Consider the following 26,261-nt stretch of genomic DNA (forward strand, 5'->3'; position numbering starts at 1 on the left):
GAAGGTTGCCTCCTCCCTCCTAAGAAGTCTCCCCTCGGGAGCTTCTCGGGACCCGTCTCACCTCGGTGGGACGGGAGGGTTCCTTCCGCTGGTCCTCCTGCTCCTTCGGGAGCGGGGCCCGTCTCTTCTTCCGCAAGGAAGAAGACTACGGGGACCAGAGGGGTACTGGCTAACACCGGTACTTCCTCGCTTGGTGTCAGTGGTTCTGCCACTGCATCAGGGTCCGTCTCGGCCTCGCTCGTTCGCGGGAGGTACCGAGTGTACGGTCGCTACCAGCGACCGTGCAGCCAGGAACCAGACCTCTGAGCCCGCTCAGCGTCAGGTTCACGGCACGGGGCGGCAAGACTGGTGACAGCCGCTCACGCGACTCTCACCAGACCAGCTCTCGCTCTCGCGGCGACCAGCTGGCTACCCGGGGACGTGACGGTCCACGACCGGCCACGGGCTGAGGCTGGGAAGAGGTCCTCCCGTTCGCGGTGCCAGCCACGGCTGGAACCAGCGACGTGACGTGCCGTGAGGACAAGCACCGGTCTCACTGTGACAGTGGAGCCTGCCGGTCGCCTGACCGTCGCTCTCACAGAGAGCGATCGGGTACGGCAACCAGCACCAGCTCTTCTGACTCTGAGATCGGGGCCGCTGTGCTCAGTCCAGCCGTTTCTCCCACAGCGAGACGGTTCGACCAGGCCTGCAGCTCGATCGCCACCGCGGGTTGACGATCGCCTGCAGCCCTCCAAGCCTGCTGGTTCTGCCACGCGAGCGAGGAGGGAGCGTCAGGTCTGCCTCTCCCGTACCTTCAACCTCCTCGGGTTACACCGGGAGGAGCGAGGTATTGAGGAGTGATCGTGAGGGGTGCGCCCCTCATGATCCCACCACGATGCCCTACGTGCCAGGCACGGTTCTTGGACCGGCCAGGACGTATGCGCAAGTGGATGGAGAAGACCGAGAGGGCTGTCGCTGTTCCCCCTCTTCTAGGAGGAAAGGTTCTCGGAAGAGGTCTTGTTCGAAGGGCTTAACGGTCCTACTCTGCAAGATGCTGTGACTTCCGAGATCCAGAGGAACTTTGCGAGGTTATTGCGCTGATTCGTCAGCACAACGACCTCGGGGAAGGATCGCCGCTCCCACAGCAGAGCCACGTCTCGGCTCGAGTCGTTTTGGGGCCCGAGAGGGAACCCAAATCGACGGTGGGTCTGCCGCGATCGGAGCTTGCCGACTGTGTTTGAACCAGGTAGTCTCTCGTCTCCAGACAACAAGAAGGCTCTCTCAGTTTCTGGCCGGTCGACAGCTACTTCAACCTTCTCTACTGCGACAGAGGCGTTTCTACGTGTCTTCGGACACCGTATTTGAATACCCCTTCGGTCCTCCTGAGAGGTTTCGACCTCGACGAGACTGGAATGAGTCGGAGGACGGTATCGGCTCTCTCCTGTTAGGTGTCGATCAGCCCCACCCAGACGACGTTCACAGTGGCGGCAGACCCTTACCTACAGTATGAGTTCGTAACCGCCTCCTCGGGAAAACGTTTTCTCCTGACGATACGTTTTCCCAGGCTCTGAGAGGCCATCGCCGTAAGGCGATGGCTGCTCCTTTTCTTCTCCAACTGCTAGTTCTGCATGGGAAGGTGAGCCAGTATCCAATTCCTCCCCCATTCCCTCTCTCCTTACGGCTACGAGGGAAAGGGAGGGATCCTACAGAGATTTCTCTGTAAGATCCCCACGTTTAGGGGCTGCGCTAACCGGGGGGACCTGGGGGCGGTCTACCTGACGTAAGCCCCGGTCGTTGAGGAGGGATCCTGCCCCTTTCTCGATTTCTACGGAATCGAGAGGACCACCAGCCGATCCATCGTTTGACGAACGGTTCGGTGGGGGGTTTCGCAGAGTGGCTTAGAATCTACGGAATTTCTAGCGCACTCAGAGTGTTCGAGTTTTTTTTTACGATCTCCAAAAACACTTAGGCGAGACCACGGTCCGCAAAAGTGCGCGAATCCACGATAATTGTTACACGATAATCTTGGGAACCTCGCTTATGCTCGAATTCCTGTAATTTCTAGCATTTGGAAAAGAACACTGCTGCTGAAAGAAAGTATCTCACAGTAGGCGCATTAACCTGGAATAGAGAAGAAACACGGACGGGAACTTCCAGTTTGGCTTGAACTATCGTCTTCGGTATTCTGTTCACCATTGAAGCTTTCCTTTGGGAAAGACTTCTCCTTCACTCTCTTGACTAGAGAACGAAGGCGGTCGATCTCCAATCCTTATTCTCATTCCTCGAGAGGAAAAGAATTTAGGATGGAGGTCGTGGTACAGAACCTACAAATATACTACGTATATTACCCTCGCGACATGATTCTTTTAACAGTTGAATTGTCCGGGGGGTAGGCGCATACCGTAGTTTAACTCTACGGTTTGTGACCGAGACAAATTGTATCTTAATTGAACTGCAACTCGGGGTTGCCTGCAAACCTCCCAGCAGTTATCAGTTTCGATTTTAGATACTTGGTATTGTCATGACAACACCAAATCAGCTTTTGTATTTACCGAAATCCGTTTCGTTTAAATATAATTGCTCGAGCGTATTCTTTATGCTCGATGGTTCTAGCCGAACGCATTCCTTCGTGGAATAATGGATTACCTGGCAACTCAGGATGACGAGTCACGAGAGCTACTGCGTATTGAACTGCCTGATAGCAGCTCAGTATCAGCTAGGTCTCGTAGATGCACGGTCGGTTACGTCTCTCTCTCCCTGGTTTGATTGACTACCGAACCGTATCTCTGCCCAACAATCAGGGACTTAGGTCTCTGATTAACGGGGATTCTCGCAACCTAATGAAGGACCATCTACTGCTGTGACGCTCGATTTCATCGCCTTCGACATTGTGAGAATTTTCAACAGAGATATCTCTTGGACTCTTTCATCTTTCTGTTTACCGCACGGTAACAGAAGTCTGTACTAGTCTCCCGCTGCATCGCACCGCGATAATGCGAATGATTTTTGCAGACATCTGAGTTTGTCTTCAAAATATCTCGTATTCGTAGGTGTGCAATTATTCATTGTTCGCCCCGCCCGAATTAACAGATGTGTCAGAAGACATCGCCTACTCTCCGACCTGACAGCTCTACTTCCAAATGTTCAGCCCATGAGAAGCAGTTCTTCAGGCAGTATTTCCCTGTGTCTTCATTACTGAAAAGCGCCCGCTTTATTGGCAACTACGATCCTCACCGGACAGCAATGAATAGCGGTTAGCGTTCTCAGTCTTTGTAGCACAGGTTCAGAATCTTGAGAATCCTTCTCTCGGTTCAGCTGTGAAGACGTAGGTTGCTTTTTCTGTACACCTTCGTTCGTCAAAACGACACATAGTGTTGTTTTCTCCTTAGCTAAGAATCACTATACTATGAGATATCTTGCCATCAGGGACCCTCGGTCTCTAGAAGGCAATTGACTTTCGCCTGTTGGGCACATGCCTTAAGAGAATCATCACCTCGCCTTCTGGGCATCGGTGACGAACAAATTATTTGTTTAGTCTCTTGGCATAACCCTTTTAAGGCGAAGGTCACGTGACTTGCTCGTGTGCTTGGACAACTTGCCTCCTACCGAACGCAGTCAGTCGGCAGCTGTCAGGGCGCCCAAGTCAGTTACGAACTTTGCTGTGGACTTAGTTCGGTTGTTCCATAACAATCTTTTCTTCATCCTAACGGCTTGTCACAGTACCCATACCATCGACACCCACCATTGAGTGTCGGTGTCCTATCCACTACCGAGAAGAACTTCACTGCATGGGGATAGGAGAATGTGAGACACTTCGCTGCAGACGGATAGACAGTATGGGTACAGGACATCACCGAAGTCGAGAAGAGGGATAGGTCATACGACCATTCCCTTCTTTTCCTCTGAGGTAATTGCATGACTTTTCCTGCGAAGTCAAGCATCCAGGGGATGGGGATTCGTGACGCTCGATTTCGTACCGACTTCGTAGCGAAGACTCAGAACCCTTCGGTTCCTGACGATCGGTTAGAGTCCTTCACAATCCCCTCCCTAATGGACTTCACCGCCTTCGATGCGAAGGAGATGCTGCTTTGTCCTGTGAAAGCGCGACCGCGCTTTTCTGAAGAAACTCGACATCCAGGATGAGTGTTGAAGACTCTTCGTCAGCACCAAGATGACCTAGAAGTACACTCCCTCGAGTTACAGCAAGAACTTCTCCGTGGCGCAGGTACTGAAGGCGGGGGTCTGGTACAACCAGACCACTGGCACCTCCTTCTACCTTTTGGATATTGCCCACAGGTCCTTGGATCATTTTCCTTGGGACCCGTGGTGGCTGCTCAACACGTTGTGTAGCTAACCCAGACCCTAGCAGGCTGAACAGCATCGAGTCCTGGTGTGACTGTAAGAATAGATAAGTGAATGAGAGAGTGACTGGCTTCTCTTCCTATCTTTTTCTCCCCTCTACCTGTGGGTAAGAGGGATACGGTCATCACCTTGCTGGATAAGGACGAGATGCAGGTGAGCTACTCGACAGAGCCCCATCCTATCCCTTTCACTAGGGATGGGAGCGAATATCCACAAACCTTTCCTCTACAAGGGGGGGGAAGTGGATGCCAACAAAAGAGACAAACCATAACTTTATGTTGCCTCTTGCAAATAGGAACTTGTTCTTGTTTGCTGGTACGAAGAGATACGCTTGCCTCTCTCTTAGTACTTGGTCCAGAGGTCTGACCATTGATCCTGCGGTGCACACCCCGATCAATCGGACAGAGGCTTGGATCCCTCCCTCGCTCTTACGACCAGGGAGGCATTCCAAGGTTGGGCGAACACCAGTCTGTTCACAAAGACTCAGATTCCTCCCACCAAGAAGTGAGTCTTCCTATTGTAAAAGGACCGAAGGTTTGTATGCCGTGTCGGAACAAATGACAATTTGTCCAAAATTGCATTTTTCCTAACTATACAAACCTGAGGTCCTTTTACACATAGTCCCACCTCATGCCACCCCTCACTCTGCAGTTTTTGCTTGGGCCAAAAGCAAAAGTGATTTGTTTACCTCCCAGTCGCGCGCGCGCGCCTGTTGGACAAGCAGTTAACTACCGAACCCCTTGTTCGAAAGCTTACGACCTATCCAGCTGCCGCTAGTACCTTCCTATTGTAAAAGGACCTCAGGTTTGTATAGTTAGGAAAAATGCAATTTTGGACAAATTGTCATTTTGTAAGCTAAAACTCTTACAGTATTGTAATATTCAATCATTTTCCTTTATTTTGAAACAAATTGCAAGTCTCTATAACAATATTTTGATTTATGGTGAATTTTTAAAAAAATTATTTTTTTACATCCGCGTGCTACGAATTCATGCATCATTTTGTGATAATATTTTCTCTGTGTTGCTTTTATCGTTTTACAATGTGTTATATATCAAAATGATCGCAATTTAGTGCATATTACAACGAAAAAAAAGTAACTTGTTACCTCTAACCGTTTGGCGCACAGCGCGATTTGAATACAATTATATATGAAATTTCGTTTTTGCGCTATCATATATCGCATTATTTATATATGATAATGATAATTTTTTTCATTTCTGATGGTTGCATACTAAACTTCAAGCAATGTCAAAAAAAGGAGCCAAAAATGAACTCTTAATCTTGAAAACTAAGCGCGCTGTGATTTTTTGAAAAAAATATTTTTTCCGCTTACGCGCTCACTCTCAAACCCCTCCGGCACACGGGAGTAATTTTTTTATTTACCGCTTCGGCGTTTAAGGGTTAAGTGGGGTTGGTTAGATCACAGTCTAGCTATTATTTATTTGCCATGCCCCAGGTTAGTTTAGGTTGGGGTCTAGGTCTAAATTAAGGTAGGTTGGGGGGGGGGGGTAATAAGGCTAGGTAAAGACAACCCCCTGGTTAGCTAAGGTAGGGGAGTCCAGGGTTAGGTAATCCTAGCATTGTAGCTAAGGTTAGAATGGGTTAGCCCCCAGGCTAGGCAAGAACCCAACCCCCTATAGATTAATTTAGGTGTAATCAATCCTTGTACTTTATTCAGGATGTGTTTTCCTTCACTTAGAAACCCTGTTTTTCCCTTGTGGTCCCTCCAGTTGTAGGATATAAGGGTGGGACCCACCTTTTGTTCATGAAACGAATGTCAGGAACGATCAAAGTTTAAGTTAAAACTTAGGAATATTATATTTTCAAGTTCAATATACAATGATGGTTGCAAGTGAAATTTTGCAAAAATTATATGAAAGTATGAAAATACATAAGAAAAAAAACTATATTTCAGAATGGATACACCCTACCCTAACCTTATCTTTTCTAGGGCACAGGGTCCTAACCTGACTTGGAGGTGGAGGGTAAAGGCCTAGACACCCCACAGCTTCCTCAAACTTCCTGACCTAATCTGACCTTGGGTACCATATATCAATGTTTGCAACAATGCATCCCAATATTATAGTTTCTCGGATAATTTCATAAGCCTTCTTAATAGGCTTAATATGAAACTTATACTAATATTTACTGATTCTAATCACAGCACTCATGCAAGTGTAGCTGGTATTAGGTAAGTAAGAATTTACCCATTTCACCTTTACCGTATTTTACCTGAGGGATGTAGCCTACAAGTTTTTGGATACCTTCTTAAGATGCATGGTGGCTACTCAGCAGGCTGTTTAGTTATCCAAGCTCCTCTTGTACAAAATAACATCATGCCTAAGGTACTCTGGGTATAAGGCTGGAAGTTGAATGGGTGAATTACTGGCTTTTTCTCTCTCCCGTCTCCCATTCTTACCTGATATGGGTAAGTTACATAATCGTGCATTTCCTTAAAGCTACAGCTCCTGAGGGGTGGCTCCTTCCACTTTTTCTTTCAGTTTGTGCTTCCCTCTTTTGGGCAGCACTTGGCTGTCCAGAGTAATTTCTTAGAGTGAGAGGACAGACACATTTCACTGTAGCTTGATGGAAGAGTAATGATAGTAGTTTATATTTGACAACGTCTCCAAAAGTTGTGTGAGAGAGAGAGAGAGAGAGAGAGAGAGAGAGAGAGAGAGAGAGAGAGAGAGAGAGAGAGAGAGAGGCGCTCTGTAGTTGTAAGCAGTGAGGTGTCGAGTGAATTGACAGAGTTGGTTTGGCAGCATTTATCCGTTGGTTGTTAGTTGATTTTGTGGTATATTTGATAGATTTTGGTGTTGTAAGGTGGTTGTGTATGTGTCTGTTTGGATTTGGTGAAGTTGAAGAGGTTGGGAGTGCATTTTCAGTGTCTGTGAGTGGTGGTTGGGGCAGTGTGGGTTTTTGCGGGTTGTTGTGCTTAGGTAGTTCGTGCGGTTGTGTTCTTCCGGGCTGTTGGTGTTCTTTTGTCTGCAGTTGTTTGTCGGGTTGTTGAGTTGTGGGTTTGTGGGTCTCAGTTGGTTGGTGTGTGGTTGATTATTGGCGGTGGATGTGTCACGGCTAGCCTATAGCCTATCTAGCGGACAGCACAGCCTAGCCTATCTGGAGCCAGAGGTGAGTACCTGTTTGTGTTTTTTTGTTCTGTACGTAGGTATGGGTCAATTGTCCTGCTGTATTTTGTAGTGTAAAGAGGAAAGTGTGATTGAGGGTGGGTTTGGTAGCCAGATAGATTAAGTTTATGTGGGGGAGATTTGCTGCTTGCTCTTAAGTTTGTGATCCTGCCACAGCTTGGGCTCCTGTCATTTTTGACATCCCTTACCCTGATTATGTAGGAGGTAACTGGAATCTCAGGTCCCTGTTCCACATCATGACTTGAAACCTAGCATTTTTGGGTGGGACATTCAACTTGTCAGTTAGGTAGTTGAAAGATTTTTGTCGCACATAGGGAATTATCTAGAAACCTTCATAAGTCAGCGGTTCGTACTATTTTTCATACAAGCTAGTACAGATGTAAGATTTCAAAGTGCTGTAGTTTGTGTTTTTCATAGGTATACATACCAGGGCCTTTTATTGTAATCCAACTTTGGTCAGTCCACAGTCCCTGATGTTGAAGGAAAACTCACTGGCTCATGGTGGGTTAGTTGGGGACTCTCCCCCACTAACCTGCCTACCTTTAGTTAGTCACTGTGTTAAAAAGTTTTAATGACCTTACATCTCATGATGAGGTTATGAAAACAAATTAACTCAAATTTATTATATTGCAATGTAACAACTTCCTAATTTTTCTCATGATAAAAAATGTGTACTTGGTAACTTATCATAGTTAATAAGTTTATACTTAAATTTGGTATGTATTTAGGCGGCTACAAAATTAATCCGTTCGAAAGCAGCCTTCGTAACCTGATTTTTTCGTATCTTGAATTATGTTTGTTCCGACACGGCATACAAACCTTCGGTCCTTTTACAATAGGAAGGTACTAGCGGCAGCTGGATAGGTCGTAAGCTTTCGAACAAGGGGTTCGGTAGTTAACTGCTTGTCCGACAGGCGCGCGCGCGCGACTGGGAGGTAAACAAACCACTTTTGCTTTCGGCCTCGCAGTGGATGGACGTGTTGTTCGACGCTCTCTGCCCGCTTCTTGTCGTTTGCTTTCTGAGTATTTGGTTGTAATTGTGTATGAAAGAGTTATTGTAAGTACAATTATTCTCTTTTTTCATATTAATTGCTGCCTTCAATTATTGATTATGATGGAATCTCCTCGCCTCGCTACCCCACGGAGACTTTGCCGGGTATCGAAGGGCGTAAATGCGGGAAGTTCAGATCGTTCCCGGAGATTGACCCTCATATTTTGTGTGCTCGGTGTCGGGGGCGCGAATGCACCCGAGCCGAGCCCTGTGATGTGTGTAATGATTGGTCGGAGGCGCAGTGGACTTTGTATGAGGGCAGGAAGAAGCGAAGGCCTGCAAAGGAGTCGTCGGAGAGCTCTCCCGCGACTCCTTTGGTGACGGACACTTCGTCTTCTTTCCTGCCGCCCGCTCAACTTCCACTTCTCGCGCCTTCCCCTTCGGGGGGGGTGTCTAGGTCCTTCTCCTCTCCTGACGTGTCGAGTGTGGAGGAGGGCGCTAGATACCCTGACGTAGAGTTGTACTCTGGGTCCTCTATCCGTTCGTCTTCGCGCGAACGGGTAGAGGATCCTTCTAATCACCCGACTTTTGCCTCCTCAGGTGCGGTTGCCGCGAAGGATGACCTCGGACAGGTGTGGGCATCGTTGGGGCTGCAGGGCGTGCCGAGTGTCCAGGGGCCTGCTCTATCATCTCGCTGGCTCCGTGGCGGTCACCCATGCAACGGTCACGACCCACCACCACGACCCTTACAACCCCTGGCTATGCTTCACCTCCTCACCTGGTGTACACCCAGCACGCGGTCTCTGTAACACCCACTACATCGGTGCAGGGACCAGTCGCCGTAACTCGGGGGAGTGTGATGCCGCCACCTGGGGTTTGCCGTGCTGCCGCGACCGGACTTCATGTGCCCGAAGAGCTCGCCCTGGGACCCTCCCACCGGTACCTAGGATGTTCTGTGCCGCTGGTTCGACCACCTGTACCGCCCACACAGTCTGCCGTACCTGCCGTGACCACCGCTGCTGTACCTGTACCTGCTCCTGCTGTCTCGTCTGCCGTTCCTGTGATGTTCGCACCTGCTGATGTTGTTCCTGTTCCTGGCGCCGCTGCTCCCGATGCGGGTCTGTTCGGACAGGTACGTCCGGGCCCTGTTGCTTCGGCAACAGCAGCCCCGGCTCCGTCCTGGATGACAGATCTGACGTCGGTCCTGAGGAGGTTGACGAAGAAGAAGAAGAAGAGGAGGAAGGTGTCGTCGTCGTCTTCATCGTCTTCTTCGTCGTCGTCGTCGTCTGCCGCCTCTTCCCCTTCTTCTTCTAAGGCTCCCCCGCCGAAGAAGAAGAAGGTCGCCTCCCCCCCCCCTAAGAAGTCTCCTTCGGGAACTTCTAAGGGCCCGTCTCGCTCTGGTGAGACGGGGGGTTCTTCCGCTGGTTCGCCCTGCTCCTCGGGAGCAGGACCCGTCTCTTCTCGCAAGGAAGAAGACTACGGGGACCAGAGGGGTGCCGGCTAACACCGGCACTTCCTCACCTGCTGTCAGTGGTTCGGCCACAGCAGCAGGGTCCGGCTCGCCGCTCGTTCGCGAGAGGTACCGAGTGTACGGTCGCCTACCAGCGACCGTGCAGCCAGGAACCAGACCTCTGAGTCCGCTCAGCGTCAGGTTCACGGCACGGAGCGGAAGACTGGTGACAGCCGCTCACGCGACTCTCACCAGGCCAGCTCTCGCTCTCGCGGCGAGCAGCTGGCTACCCGGGCGGACGTGACGGTCCATGACCGGCCACGGGCTGAGGCTGGGAAGAGGTCCCCCCGTTCGCCGGCAACCAGCCACGGCTGGTACCAGCGAACTGACGCACCGTGAGGATACGCACCGATCTCACCGTGACAGTGGAGCTCGCCGGTCGCCTGACCGTCGCTCTCACAGAGAGCGATCGGGTACGGCGACCAGCACCAGCTCCTCTGACACACGAGACCGGGGCCGCTGTTCTCGGTCCAGCCGTTCTCCACAGCGAGACGGCTCGACTAGGTCTGCAGCTCGATCGCCACCGCGGGTTGGCGATCGCCTGCAGTCCCTCCAAGCCCACTGGTTCTACCAGCGAGCGAGGAGAGAGCGTCAGGTCTTCCTCTCCCATACCTTCAACCTCCTCGGGTTTACACCGGGAGGGGCGAGGTATTGAGGAGTGATCGTGAGGGGTGCGCCCCTCAGGATCCCCAGCCACCGCGTCGTACGCACCAGGCTCGGTTCTCGGACCAGCCAGGTCGTACGCACAGGTGGTTGGAGGAGACCGAGAGGGGGCTGTCGCTGCTCCTCTCCTTGAGGGAGGTGGGTCTCGGGAGGTGCTCCTGTTTGAGGGACTGGACGGTCCAACTCCGCAGGATGCAGTCACGCCTGAGATCCAGAGGAACTTTGCCGAGGTTATTGCGCTGATTCGTCAGCACAACGACCTCGGGGAAGGATCGCCGCTCCCACCATCCGAGCCCACGTCCCGGCTCGAGTCGTTCTGGGGCCCGAAGAGGGAACCCAGACCGACGGTGGGTTTGCCGCGTTCGGAGCTTGCGGACTCAGTGCTGGACCAGGTTGAATCGCTTGTCTCCGGACAAGACGGTTCGCTCAAGTCTGGCAGGTCGAGCAAGCTGCTTCCACCCTACCCTCTGCTACCGGACAGCGGCGGGTTTTACGTGCCATCTGAGGACCCGATGCCGCCCAAAAACAGGTGAACCCGGAGTTAGCTAGGCTGACTCCGGGTGTGTCTCTGCAACAGCTCCTGTCCGAGAACCTGTGGTTCTCGCAGCAAGAGGCACTCGGCCTGGAATCTACCGCCATGGCAGCTTTCCAGGCCGTCTCCTGGCTAGATCTGTGGTCCCTCACAGTATCTAAGGTCGCAGCCAACTCCGGGGGAATTTCTCCCGAAGATAACTCGGCCTTCAGGAGAATTTGCCAGTCTGGGGGAAGAGCCATCTCCTTCCTTGCCCACCAGACGGTGAACCTGTGGGCCAACCTGGTTCTCCGACGAAGGGACGCTGTCCTTACTCGGGTTTCCAGGGCGGACCGGGCGTGAAGCGGCGTTGGGACTTCGAAACGGACTCTACGGAGTTCCACGTCTCTCTTCCCAGGAGAGATGGTGGACGCTGCGGTGGACAGACGGCGCACTGACGACAGTGACCGTCTCTGGTTCACCAGGCAGTCTCGAAGGCTTCTGGGCAGCCTCGGACTGCGGCCAAGTCTAAGAGCTCGGCTAGCGCTTCCTCGGCGGCTAAGACGGTTGCTGCGTCGAAGCCCAGGGGAATGACTCTGTCTTCTTCGACTTCTGGCAAGGGGAGCCGTAACCAGCCCTCCTCCAGCCCTCCTCATCCCGTGGAGGCTCTGAAGAAGTCGAAGAAAGGGGGGAAACGCTAGGGACGGCGTTCCCCCTCACCTGCTGCCGGAAGTGGGGGGGTGCCTGGCCAGCCATTGGGCAACTTGGCAGCGCTACGGCGCCGAGACCTGGATTGTAGATGTCCTTCGGGAGGGATATCTATTACCCTTCGAATCTCGGCCACCCCTCACCTCCAACCCGGTCCAACAGCAGTCGTACGTTCCAGGGTCATCGAAGGACGTAGCACTGAGACAGGAGATAAAGACCATGCTGAGCAAGAGAGCTGTAGAGATCGTCACGGATCAGTCACCGGGCTTTTACAGTCGACTCTTCCTGGTGGAAAAGTCTACGGAGGCTGGCGCCCGGTGATAGATCTCTCTCCCCTGAACGGTTTGTTCGCCAGACCCGGTTCACGATGGAGACGGCACGCTCAGTGCTCGACTCCATCAGGGAGAACGATTTCATGCTTTCAGTGGACTTGAAGGATGCGTATTTCCAAATACCCATTCATCAGTCCTCCAGAAAGTACCTCCGCTTCATCCTCGACGGGACGGTGTACCAGTTCAGGGCACTGTGCTTCGGTCTCTCAACCGCCCCACAGGTGTTCACGCGAGTGTTCACTCTGGTGTCTGCTTGGGCCCATTCGCACGGGATACGTCGATGAGGTATCTCGACGATTGGTTAGTCCTGGCGAGCTCCCGCTCGCAGTTGCTACAGGACAGGGATCGACTGCTCGAGTTCTGCACGATCTGGGGATCGTGGTGAACTTCGAGAAGTCCGATCTCGAGCCCAAGTCAGAGGATGAAGTACCTGGGTGTATGCTGATCGACACGGTAGCAGGGCGAGTCTTCCCCGCAGACTCGCGGATCAGCAGATTCAGGGAGGCAGCCAACCAGTTCCTGTCTCGGCAGGAACAGGTAGCTCAGCGATGGCAAGTCGTGATCGGACACTGTCGTCGCTCGAGAAGTTAGTCCCTCACGGGCGTCTTCACCTGCGGTCTCTTCAGTGGAGACTAAAGGAGAGTTGGTCGCAGGCGACGGATCCCCCAAGCTTTCCAGTGTCACTGACACAGGAGGTGAGGCAGGACCTAGCCTGGTGGCTGGACGACAGGAACCTCTTGAGAGGAGTGCCTCTGCGCACTCCCCCCCCGGACATGCCAAGGCTGTTCTCAGACGCATCGACCGAGGGATGGGGCGCACACCTGGAGGAGTTGCTGACTTCAGGAGTGTGGGACGAGAACGACAAGCACCTTCACATCAATGTACTGGAACTCAAGGCAGCGTTTCTCGCTCTCCAAGAGTTTCAGGACCGCTTGATGGGACACTCAGTGGTGTTGATGTGCGACAACACCACGGTGGTGGCTTACGTCAACAAACAGGGGGGCCTAGTGTCTCTCCCGTTGTACAGTTGACTCGGCAGGTGCACGAGTGGGCTCAGGCACACTCAAATAGAGCTGTCGGCACGCTACATTCCAGGGAAGAGGAATGTAGTAGCAGACACGCTCAGCCGTCGGGATCAGGTGATAGGGACCGAATGGTCTCTACACCAGGACGTGGCGGAAAGGCTCTTCGACCTGTGGGGGCGACCAGTCGTGGATCTGTTCGCCACCCGGCACAACAGGAAGCTCCAGGTGTTCTTCTCGGCCGTGCCGGACCCATGGGGCAGCTGCAGAGGACGCTCTTCAACACCCGTGGGAAACACCTCTTCGCCTATGCCTTTCCCCCGTTCAGCCTGATTCGCAAGGTGATCAGTCGAGCACTGGTCACCCCGAATCTCAGGATGATCCTGGTGGCTCCCAAGTGGCCACAGGCCATTTGGTATCCGGACCTGCTGGCTCTTCTCGCATAGACCGAGAGAGATTCCCCCTTGGCACAACCTTCTCGCCCAGCCACACGTCGAGCGGTACCACAGAGCAGTCCAGTCCCTACGTCTTCACGGCTGGCTGTTATCCACCATCTCTTGCGAACGAGAGGCTTTTCTCGTAGCGCAGCAACAGAGATGGCTGGAAACGTCCGTCAGTCCTCTGCAGCTGTGTACCAGGGGAAGTGGGCCGTCTTCTGTGGTTGGTGTCGTAGACGGGGTCTATCTCCTCTCAGAGCCACTCTTCAGCAGGTAGCGGATTTCCTCGTTTTTCTTCGCCGAGAGAAGCTCCTCTCAGTCCCCACAGTCAAAGGATACAGAGCCGCCTTGGCGCTCGTCCTGAAACTGAGGGGGTTGGACATCTCGAACTCGTTCGAGATTCCTTGCTTATGAGGAGCTTCGAAAGGTCTTGCCCACCCAGGGAACTCAGGCCCCCTGCGTGGGATGTGACTCTCGTCCTTAGGAGTTTGACTCGAGCGCCGTTCGAGCCACTCCGGGAGTCGTCAGACAGGGATCTGACCCTCAAGACCCTCTTCTTGCTGGCCCTGGCATCGGCGAAGAGAGTAGGGGAACTTCATGGTCTTTCCTATGATGTACGACACTCCAGGGGATGGGGATCCGTGACGCTCGATTTCGTCCGAACTTCGTTGCGAAGACTCAGAAACCGTCGGTCCCTGACGACAGGTTCGAGTCATTCACGATTCCTCCCTAATGGACTTCACCGATAATGATGCGGATGAGATGCTGCTCTGTCCTGTGAGGGCGCTACGGCGCTATCTGAAGAGAACTCGACACCTCAGGCCTGAGTGTCGACGCCTCTTCGTTAGCACCGGGGTCACCAAGAAAGAGGTATCCAAGAACACTCTTTCTTTCTGGCTGCGTGAGGTCATCAGGAGGGCGTATGAGGCTGATGGTAGTGACGACATCGTACGTCCCGTCCGAGAGCTCACGAAGTCAGAAGTATTGGCCCGTCGTTGGCGTTCCGTAAGAACTTCTCCGTGGCGCAGGTCCTGAAGGCAGGGGTCTGGTCTAACCAGACTACCTTTACGTCCTTCTACCTTCGGGATATTGCCCACAGGTCCTTGGATACATTTTCCTTGGGACCCGTGGTGGCTGCTCAACAAGTTGTGTAGCTAACCCACCCACCCCTCGCAGGCTGAACAGCATCGAGTCCTGGTGTGACTGTGTGGATGGATGTGTGAGTGAGTGAGTGACTGGCTCTCTCTTCCCATCTTTTCCTTCCCCTCTACCTGTGGGCAGAGGGCCATGGTCGTCACTACGCTGGATGAGGACGAGATGCAGGTGAGCTATATGACAGAGCCCTATCCTATCCCTTTCACTAGGGATAGGAGCAGAATATCCACCACTTCCTTCTACAAGGGGGGGAAGTGGATGCCTACAAGAGTCAAACCCATGACTTTATATTTGCTCCTGTACAGGAACAAGTTCTTACATTGCTGGTACGAAGAGATACGCATGCCTCTCTCTTAGTACTCGGTCCAGAGGTCTGACCATTGATCCTGCGGTGCACACCCCGATCAATCGGACAGAGGCTTGGATCCCTCCCTCGCTCTTACGACCAGGGAGGCTTCCAAGGTTGGGCGAACACCAGTCTGTTCACAAAAGACTCAGATTCCTCCCACCAAGAAGTGAGTCTTCCTATTGTAAAAGGACCGAAGGTTTGTATGCCGTGTCGGAACAAATGACAATTTGTCCAAAATTGCATTTTTCCTAACTATACAAACCTGAGGTCCTTTTACACATAGCCCCACCTCATGCCACCCCTCACTCTGCAGTTTTTGCTTGGGCCAAAAGCAAAAGTGATTTGTTTACCTCCCAGTCGCGCGCGCGCGCCTGTCGGACAAGCAGTTAACTACCGAACCCCTTGTTCGAAAGCTTACGACCTATCCAGCTGCCGCTAGTACCTTCCTATTGTAAAAGGACCTCAGGTTTGTATAGTTAGGAAAAATGCAATTTTGGACAAATTGTCATTTTACATGTAAATTGCCTAATTCGTTCCATGCCCTACAAAAACACCACAGTAAATTTTATAATAAAGCTAAATTGTCCAATAAACAATGAAATACAATTTGGACCATTCAATACTTATCATTACCTTTATTGTAGTACGTACCTGTAAATAAAGTGTATTAGTGTATACATGGTACAAGAAATACTTTATGTACATGTACGTACATATGTAGTAAAATGTGGAACCTTACCTTTCGAGTGAGGCATCTCCAAAAGTGGCGACAGAGGAGGAGGACAAATGGCAGAAAACATTAACACTTCTTGATTATCTCCATCTTCATTCTCCATAGAAAGCATCCTCTTCTTTACGTGAACTTCAGCAACATTCTTGCGACCCATAGCTAATAACGTAAGTAATTAAGTTCACACACAACACGATAAAGTAACTTACAGTAGAACGAAAGCAAAATCACTAGCACGAATTTACGTTAACAAACAAAATATATGCAAACAAACAAATTCCAGTGTCTACGATAACGCTGCCGCAAAAAATGGTCAAGGAATGCCTTTACATAGAGGCATGATGCTGACCAATAGGAGAGCAGGATCTTACGGCAGTGACTAGCATCAGGAACCAATGGGAGAGCAGGAGGATGGTGGCGAGTCTACTCAGTTGGAGGCGCGCGAGCTTTAAAATTGTTCTCAGTGGTCCGGGCAAATCTTGGACTTTACCCTTTCGCAACCTGAATTATTTTCGTATGCAGAGGCAAAAAAATCTTCATCTTTGCTTTCGTAACTTGGATTTTTCATAAGTAGGAACTTTCGTATGTCGAGGTTCCACTGTACTTAGAATGGCTTCTGTTATAGTGAAATAACTTAATGTTCACTACCTGTTAGAGGGTAACATACCTAAGTGTATTAGTAAAAATTTTTGTTTTGTATTATAGCATACAATCAGTACATGTTTTTGGTTACTATAAAAGAAACTAGGTGAAATATAAAAAATTTGGTTAGTATAAAAGAAACTAGGTGAAATAAAAAAAATTTTGGCTACTATAAAAGAAACTAGGTGAAAGAACAAAACAATTAAGATTTAGGCTTTCTTTTAAAAACATGTTATTATAGGATACATTCATAATATGTTCTGGTTTTCATAGCACTTATTAAGATTACGGTATTGTAGTATGTTTACAGCAGCAATGAGTATCAAGATTACATGAATTTAAGTAAAATACTTAAAGTTCTATTCAAGACCTGTGAATTTGTACAGTAAATAGTATACTAAATAATGTATGTTTTTATGTTTCAGAGCGTAAACACAACTTCTTTACAGCAAAGCAAATTAGCTCCTGCAGTGCCTGGGGCAACAGCACCCTTGATTATTGAAAGAGAATTCGAACGACCAAGGTGAGAGATAGTGATTAATTTCTTTTAGATATGGAATAGAAACAGCTTGCCAAATTGACGCTGGTAGTATGATTTTACAGAATGGTACTTTAGTGTGCAGTATGTTGCCATAAAGTAGACATAAATTAAACATATATTTCCTTTGTATTGGCTGGATTTAATTTATGTACATTTTAGTCACAGTATGAATGCACAATGTGTATTAAAGTAGATAGAAAACTGTAGAAATATTTACAAAAAGCATTTGGACACACCTTATAATGCTTAAAATGTCAAGAATTACCGTTGCTTGTATGTCACAGTAGATGGATTTACAGTACTGTATTTTGTTATGGCCATCCTTTTAAATTTGTAAGACAGTTTATCAAATGGATATTGACTTATATGCTGGCAGTCTACCCCATATTGCAAACAGCAGTCACTCATTTTACATTGTCCAAATAACAGGAATGTCACCCAACCCCGTGAAGCGTGGATCGAGACTCTTGACAGAGATGCCAGTCCCTCACAAGTAGGGCTCATGAATTTGCATCCCGATGTCTTTTCCGCTTTCCCAAGACTTGATATTATTCATGAGAACGTCTTATGGCAGCATAAGTATCGCACAGTGGTGAGTGACTTTTTGTAAATGTTCAAAGTTTAATGGCCTTGTGTCAGTAGAATATTCTTAAATTATATCTCATGATTGCACTGTATTTCAATCCTGTAGCAACATCATTGATATTTGATATTGATAATCCTCTTTTTCATAGCTTAGTTGAACTCCTTTATAAACAGTCGTTAGATTTTACTCAAGTTGTTTGTTTTTATTGCTAGATTAATTAAATTGTAATTGATTTTAGTAAAGGATTAGTTGTCTTTTCCTGTTTAAATCATAATTAAGTTACATTGATTAAATATTAATGCTGCATATATGAAGAATATTTTGCCGAATTGTTTTTGTACTGTAGATTTTTTGCAGGTCAAATCAATAGTATGTATTGGTTGGTATGCTTAAAAACCCAAATCATGTTTTTGTACATGCAACTTCCCCAGCAGATATATACTTAGCTTATGTCTCTGACGTCCGACAGAAATTCGAATTTCGCGGCACACGCTGCAGGTAGGTCAGGTGATCTACCCCCCTGCCGCTGGGTGGCAGGAATAGGAACCGTTCCCGTTCTAGAACCAGATTTTCTCTGTCGCGGTAGTGTCAACATATGTTGTTGCTACCTCCTGACTTGATTTTCGTTTTTTTCATCGCCAATCGATCTTCTGGGCTGTCCTTTTGAAGGGAAGTACTGGGTCTTTGGTTCGGCATACGCTTTTATTAACTTTTTAATGAATTTGGCTTCGAAAATTTCGAAGAATATATGACGTGTAACTACCGAAATTTTCGGTAGACACTCACATAGTTTGCAAGAAAGGGAAATATTAATATTTATTCATTAATATGTGTAATAAGTGTTAGAATTGATTGAGGAAATATACTAACTTCCTACTTTAGGGAGTCAGTAAAGCATGTAACTAGATACGTTTCTTTTAAAAGTTTTTTAGAAACTCGTACTAACGAGCAATTAGAGTATTAACAGTACTAGTAGTGTTGCATCCTCATCACCTTCTTACTTCGCAGAAACTTCAAATTCATAATTGCAATTTGAAGACAAGGATTGTGGCTCAAAATGCGAGCTATTGAAAGGTAAGAAGTGATTACTAGTGTTCCCCATTGCAGTGGAGGGTGCGTCTGATCGGCTCGTGTCTCACTCCCAGGCCTAGACCTCTTTCAAGCCCCTCCCAAGCCCAGGGGAGAAGGAATGTCGAAAGCCGTAAGGGGGTTTCAGAGAATCCCCACCGGTCAGGCGTCCCCTCGGCAGGTTCTGTAGAGCGTCCAGACTGCAAGGATAGCCATTGAAAAGGCATCCTTAAAAAAGTGTGTCTCTTCATCTTACATCCGAAAAGACGAAGAATGTATATGTTTTGATGATCTAGCGCGTTCTCTGGAAACTAAGAGAACACTGAGCAAGAGCCAGCCAGGAACTTAGGAAGCCGCGTTCCAGCAAGCTAGCGTGAGCCACGTTCCAACAGCCAGCAGCGAGCCGCGTTCCAGAAAACAGACTAGCGCGAGCCGCGTTCCTACAACCAAACGCGAGCCGCATTCTAGCAACTGAGCGCGAGCCGCGTTCTAGAAAATTTTTCTTGGCGCAAGGCGCCTTCAAAGAGACGAAGCGCCAGCCTGGCGCAAATTGCGCCAGAAAAACAGACGGCTAGAGCAAGGAGCCTTATAGTAGAGTGGCAATCAGAACGATCCTTCCATTGAACGTTTCCGGGCAAGAGGCTCTTTCTAAAAGGGGTCTAGACCGTCTAGTAGGCGCTCGGAAGACTATCCAGGCGCTAGGCGCAAGGAGCCAGGCGCCAGAATATTCCAAATCTTCTTAAGAGAGAGTGGTCAGTCGCGAGGCTCCTCTTTGAGTAATGCGGACACACTCCTTCATTCATGCTCTTCCCTCGTTATGAAGAGGCAAGCGCTTTGGGAGTTTTTCTTATAAGAATCTCATCGACGTTTGGGTATGATGGCGGATAGGAAATATCTACTTCCTTCCGTAAACCCTACAGACGAACAGGAATTCTGTCTCTTCCGCGATTTATGAGGAAATCACGAAGATTTAAAGAGTTCCTGGATTAACTTCCTTCCTTAAGGAGATATATATACTCTTTCTATCATTCTATTAACGAAAAGAAAGAAGACAGTAAAAATTTTTCCTTTATCTGCCTCGGCAGGGAAAGAAGGTAGTAGAGTATCTGCTGTATGAGAATACGATACGGCAAATCACACATACCGTAGTTACTTCTTTGTAGAGCAACTCAATTATCAGTATCCTTCCAGGAATTTCCTAGGAAGGACTACGCTTAAAGGGATTGTTAAGACAACACCTACTTAGCTTCTAGATTTATCGAAGTCTTGTTTCGCTTAAATATGCATTAATAAGAACTTCCTGAAGTTCGATAATAATTTTATAAGATTCCTTTATTTAATGGAGTAGCTGGCAACTCTGGAAGAGTAAGGCCAGACGGCTAACGGAGACTGCTATCGCGCCTCAGAGACCAACGCAGTAACATGTAGGTGTCGGTCATGAGTGGTTGGTGACATGTCTCTCTCCTGCGGGATGGAATAACTAACCGTGTCTCTCCCCTACAATCGCGGTTTTAGCCTCGGATTGAGGGGATAGTTAAGCAAACATAAATAAAATATTGTCTGCCGTTTGCTAAGAAGCTTTCAATAAGAAAGATATTACAACCTTTCAATGCTGTTTACCGTAGGTAACATTATTAAAGGATTCTAACGCAGCGGAACTCTATATTATATGATGCTCTCATGCTTACGAAAGCATGGCTTATTAGAGTACATGCTTAGTGAGAAGATGAATGTAGTAGAAGAGAATTCACTTTAAGACTACGGTATGGTCAAGTCTTATGCGCATACCGAGGTTAATTCAGAATTCCTAGTATCCTTACAAAGGTTTCCTAGATTAATGTTGTTTACCACAATGTGACAGTATTATAAAGGAGTCTAATACGGCAGAGCACGAAATAATATAATTCTCTCATCCTTTCGAGAAACGCACACAACCTTTTTAGAATCGGATATTGCTCAAGAGAAGTTGGGTGAGTCGGATGGGAAACATTCTCTTAGTGGCAGAAGTTGTTTCCCTGAATGGACTGTACTACGTATATAAAAGTTTTTTCCTACTAAGAACGGAATTAACACGTGAAGGATGTCGGGTACCATAAGGGCACAGATGTTCTGGCACATAACCTTAAAAGAACTAGAAGGAAGCGCCAGCCTGGCGCAAAGCGTCAGAAGCGCCAGCCTGGCGCAATGCGCCAGAAGTACCATCCAAGATATTTTCTCGTTTTAGCGAGTTATTAACCTAAGAGTCCAGTAGTGGTTGGTTTGGTGTTGCTTCTCACCTCGGTGGTCGCGGGTTCGATTCTCGGCCATTCCATTGAGGAGTGAGAGATGTGGATTTCTGGTGATAGAAGTTCACTCTCGACGTGGTTCGGAAGTCACGTAAAAACACCATACAAACAAACAAACAAACCAGTAGCCTCTCGGAGGCTCGGTAACGGCAAGATTCGTTCCTGATTTCGTTACCCATTTAATCGGAAAGGGGTCGCTTACAAGGAATGATGAAATGATTTTTTTTTAATCACTTAGGCCAATTCCACGACTCTCTCATATCGCAAAGAGCATCGAGAATCTCTTTTTTCGCCCCTGTTCGCGTTAACAAAAGAGAACCTATTTGGGAACAGACACGGAACGTAACGATCCTTAAAGGTTCGATGCAAGATTTTGCATGTCCGTGAGAACCTTCTCGATCGAAGATAATAACTGTTAACGTATGTCTAACATTTATTGAAAAGAGTTTTGAGAACCTGCGGAAAGTCTTCATAGATCTTTTCGCAAGGTAGAAGACGAACAGGCTTCCTATAGACTGCTTCCTTTCCTCGAACCAAGAGAGGTAGCAATATACGACATCTTTAATTTAAAGAAGGGGAATAAACTTTAGTCTTTTTTCCCCTAGTTATAAATTCTTAACAGATATTAAGATAAATGGGCGTCAAAGGAAGAGAGGATGAATGCCTCATTTTGGCCTTAGAGAGGTTGGATTCACAGAAGTCACGTTCTTCTCACAGCATGTTTCGTAAGGTTTTTCCAAGAGTATCTGGATATTCTATCAGAATCTATTATAAATAGACCTGAAAAACCTCTCCACTCTGAGTCTTTCCACGTGCAGACTGACCAGAAGTGGACATGAATGAGAGGATTTTTCAAGGTAAATGACAATAGTCATGGCTAAGACATAGAATTGCTGCAGATCGTGCTAGATGGAATGAGGAAACTGTCCTCTTCCGATACCTCTGTGAACCACATAGCGAAGTTTTTTCTTCACTTTCAGAGGGAAGAATCACCTATGTATATATCTGCTATCAAAGAACGCAGTAAAAGGCTATACTCTGTCTCTACAAGGGGAATTAGAGATAACAGAGGATTAAGATCTTCGGGATCTATACGATACCGCAATACGACAAGAGTAGGATATCATGTACTTCGAATGGAATTTTTTTTTTGTGGCCACAGATTCCGTGTTCCGACAAAATGGAACTGCTCCTCATCAAACTTCTTTGAGGAAGTTTATGAAGGAATTCTTTGTTTCTCTTAGCCCTAAACGACCAAGAAGACAAGTGAATTTTTTGTGCATTGGAATCTCGCATCAGATTCAATGGAGGACTCGGCAATGGGTTCTTGCCAGCATAGTATGTCTGGCAAGAACTAAATCCCTCTATTCCTGACGCAACGCTTTCAGATAGAAGTTTAGTTGCCCAGGCAGGGTACTTACATTTTCATCTACAGAAGAAGAGATGGTTTTAAACGTTTGCCTACAGAGTCTTCGGGGTGCGATGAGGGCTCAAAATGCTTCCCAGAAGGTATTCAGAAGAATACAATAAGAGCTAGAAATCAGGGTTCCGCCCAATTTCAGCTCAGAGTCTCCTTTGACTTCCAGACTCCTTCCCTTCCTTCGGGCAAGGATAGGGAAGATTCTGCAACGAGGAACCTCATCAACATGTAAGAAGAGATCTCGTTAGCAAAAGAAGTGTTCACGAAGGATCCTCCTCGGAGGAAGACTCTTCTCTCTCGTATTGTTAGATATCCTGTCGTCTACTGGGTGTAGCTGACTAAAATCACCTCCCCTTGCCAGGGGCCAAAAGCTCAAAGGGGAAGAATTTCTTCCACCCTTCTCCAGTCTCCTGATAAAACTATGTGGTTGTTCAGGACTCTTCGGACAATGTAGCGCCAGCCAAGCGCCAAATGCCAATACAGGCGAAAAACGCCAGAGGCGGACAGTTCCAAGGAACTCTGTCATGACCGGATACTGAGAAGGAGCGGGCCTCCAACCTGGCGCAAATGCGCCAGAGGCGAACAAATCGGACAGATATAAGAGTTTCCGATGTGGACATCGCCAGACAGCCTAGAGACTCTTCCAAGCTCGAAGCTCCAGCAAGTGTGGAGGAGCCAAGCCAGGCGCGAGGCGCCAGCCAGGCTCTAGGAGCCAGCCAGGCTCTAGGAGCCAGCCAGGCTCTAGAAGCCAGCCAGGCTCTAGGAGCCAGCCAGGCTCTAGGAGCCAGCCAGGCTCTAGGAGCCAGCCAGGCTCTAGAAGCCAGCCAGGCTCTAGAAGCCAGCCAGGCGCCATCCAGGTGCCAGGCTCCTTCAAGGCTAGGCTCCAGTCAGGATTGAGGATCCATCCAGGTGCAAGGCTCCTTCCAGTAAAGAGAAACCTAAAGCTCTGTCATGTAAGAGGGCTAGTCCCCATTGATATGATACAGGTAAGGCTCTGCCATGTAAGTGGGTCAGCCCCCATTGGCACGATCCGAGAAGGCTCTGTCGTGTAAGCGGGCTAGCCCCCATTGACATGATCCAGAAGGGTTTGTCAGTCATAGGTCCCTACCCTCGCTGAAACTCTTGAGGCATGCAGACTCATAGACAGTAATCATTGAAGTCTTCTGCAAGCTCCAGGCGCAAGGCGCCAGCCAGACGCAAGGCTCCAGCCAGGCGCGAGGCGCTAGCCAGGAGGGAGGAGCCAATCAGGCGCCAGCCAGGCGCGAGGCGCCAGCCAGGCGCGAGGCGCCAGCCAGGCGCGAGGCTCCAGCCAGGCGCCAGCCAGGCGCGAGGCGCCAGCCAGGCGCGAGGCTCCAGCCAGGCTCTAGGCGCCATTCAGGCGCAAGGCTCCAGCCAGGCGCGAGGCGCTAGCCAGGCTCCAGGCTTCACCCAGAAGAGATCTATATCAAAGAATGCCCTGGCCTTCTTTGAGACAATGTGATCTCCTAAGCACTTGACAAGTGCATTGATGATTCCTTCAAACAGCTGAGAATTTAAAAAGTGCATGAAGTGCGAGCTTTTCTGTATTCTTGTTCTTTCCTTAACAATATGTCATAAGGACATATTAGCTGTCACATACGGGAGATGCAACTCTGTGTTGACTTCCCATATCCGAAGGATGTCAAGATAACCTACGAGAGATCCTTCTCTCTTGGTTGATACGTGTGCGGATACATTGCTGGGATAGGAGCCGATACTGATCCTTAACTAGTGAGTTAAATTTTTAGTTAACCGTCGTGTTTTTTCTTTGGGTTGTTTGAAAGGAGTTTGGGGATAACTCTTTTCAACTTAAGCACTAACCCTCGTGTAAGGATCAGGTGATCGGGATCGGTGTTGTGCTCCTTAATTATGCCACTAGGCATAGGCATATTGTCATGTAAGAGGCTCTGTCGAGTAAATGGATAAGACCCCATCGACAGACCCACAAGAACTCTTAGCCATAGGTCACATCCTCGCTGAGGCTCTTGAGGCGAAGCAGATTCCTAGGCATTAGCCATGGAATCTTCCGCCTGAACAAGTAGGAACCAAGGTTTTATTTATTTATTACCTACAACGTATGTTTTTGGTTTTAACTGTCTATTTCAGTAAATAGTTGTCTCTTACCCACCACCAAGGGTGTCAATCAGCTAAGTATATATCTGCCGGGGAAGTTGCATGTACAAAAATGATATTGTTAGAATACAATAAAGTTTTGTACATACTTACCCGGCAGATATATACGATGAATGGCCCACCCAGCCTCCCCTCAGGAGACAGGTGGAAGAGAAAATCTGGTTCTAGAACGGGAACGGTTCCTATTCCTGCCACCCAGCGGCAGGGGGGTAGATCACCTGACCTACCTGCAGCGTGTGCCGCGAAATTCGAATTTCTGTCGGACGTCAGAGACATAAGCTAAGTATATATCTGCCGGGTAAGTATGTACAAAACTTTATTGTATTCTAACAATATCATATTTTTGCTAAGTAAGGGGGAGATTTAATCATTACGTATATGAAAAAGGTTTGACTCATAAGTAATAATGGTAGTTTTTCATTCTGTTGAACCTGTTTTATTTACAATTACCCTGTTTTGTCAAATTTCCTTTCTCTTTTGATATGGGAAGGTTTGCCTTTTCACTCAACTTAAAAGTTTTCAAGAGAAAAGTGGCTGTGCATTTATGGAATTAATGAAACCATACACAGTTGTTACTTGCATACCAAATATGAACAGAGTGCTTGCCTCAACCCTTTCCTGCATAAACTGGGGCTAAATAAATATTCACATAAGTGGGCAATGATGAAGGGAAGTTGAGCAATTTGTAAAGATGACATTTAATGAATTCACTTTGTAAGCATAACAATTTTTGTAGGCCACAAATTATTTCAAGTACAGGAGTTTTATAGCTTTTGTAAGTTGATGAATGAGTAGATGGTACATTTCTTGATGACTTTTCAGAATTACGCGCAAGCCAAAGTACTGCATGAAGTTCGTGGTGGAGGAAAGAAACCATGGCCACAGAAGGGCACAGGAAGAGCAAGACATGGGTCTATCAGGTAACTGGAAATGCAAAATTATCATTGTCATTCAAACTAAGGATTACAAGCAACAGTTTAGGCCTTCATGATTTTAAAACATTATCTCGGCATGTTTTCAATCACCTCAGAGTATAGGAATTATCCAGTGAATTATAGTTTCTACTGTTTACTTCATAGACAAAGGCAGATATAGTGAACTGGTATTTATTAAGGAAGTTTTTGCATTTTTTTATGGTTAATTTTGCGCTATAAAGGTGAATGACATTGTTCTTATGCATTATTATTCATGAATGTGTATTTGTTGCAGTTTTTAATGTCTTCTTATTCTTTTCATTTGTTATCAACACATTGGCTTTACTAGTCCACTGAGTTACACTTCAAGAATCCTAGGTCTCTCCCAAAGGACTTGTTCTTAAATAAGAGGAAAAATTGGAGTTTTTTATTGTTACAGTTAACCCTTAAAAGCTGGGATAAAAAATCGGTATGCAGCACCCTAGACTAGCAAACTTTGTGGTTGGCCAGTTTAAGAAAAAACATATCAATGAAAAGAGGAAGAGATGCAAATGCAAATGGTTTAAGAAAATTTTTTTTAAGAAATTCTCCTTACCTTCCACAAGAAGTTGAAAATTACTATTTACAATCCCTTGTGGGCCCTCTTTTACAAGAGGGTCATAAATTTTACCAAGTTTTATATATATGGTTTTTCTAATTATTACTTTTCTTTATTTTGTAAAATTATAATTACAGCTCACACACTATCATAAAAGA

At 47.9% G+C, this 26,261-nt stretch overlaps 1 protein-coding gene across 1 annotated transcript in view; it reads left to right on the forward strand.

The window, feature by feature from the left end:
* LOC135209147 (large ribosomal subunit protein uL4m-like) overlaps positions 1–26,261 on the forward strand; it is an 85,058-nt gene that overhangs the window by 20,187 nt on the left and 38,610 nt on the right. Inside the window, exons 2-4 of the mRNA XM_064241803.1 lie at positions 16,966–17,063; positions 17,511–17,673; positions 25,414–25,511. Coding sequence (XP_064097873.1) covers positions 16,966–17,063; positions 17,511–17,673; positions 25,414–25,511 — 359 coding nt within the window. The remainder of the gene's footprint in view (positions 1–16,965; positions 17,064–17,510; positions 17,674–25,413; positions 25,512–26,261) is intronic.

This window comes from Macrobrachium nipponense, chromosome 37 (genome assembly GCF_015104395.2).
Source record: "Macrobrachium nipponense isolate FS-2020 chromosome 37, ASM1510439v2, whole genome shotgun sequence".
In the NCBI taxonomy this organism is placed as follows: Eukaryota; Metazoa; Arthropoda; class Malacostraca; order Decapoda; family Palaemonidae; genus Macrobrachium; species Macrobrachium nipponense.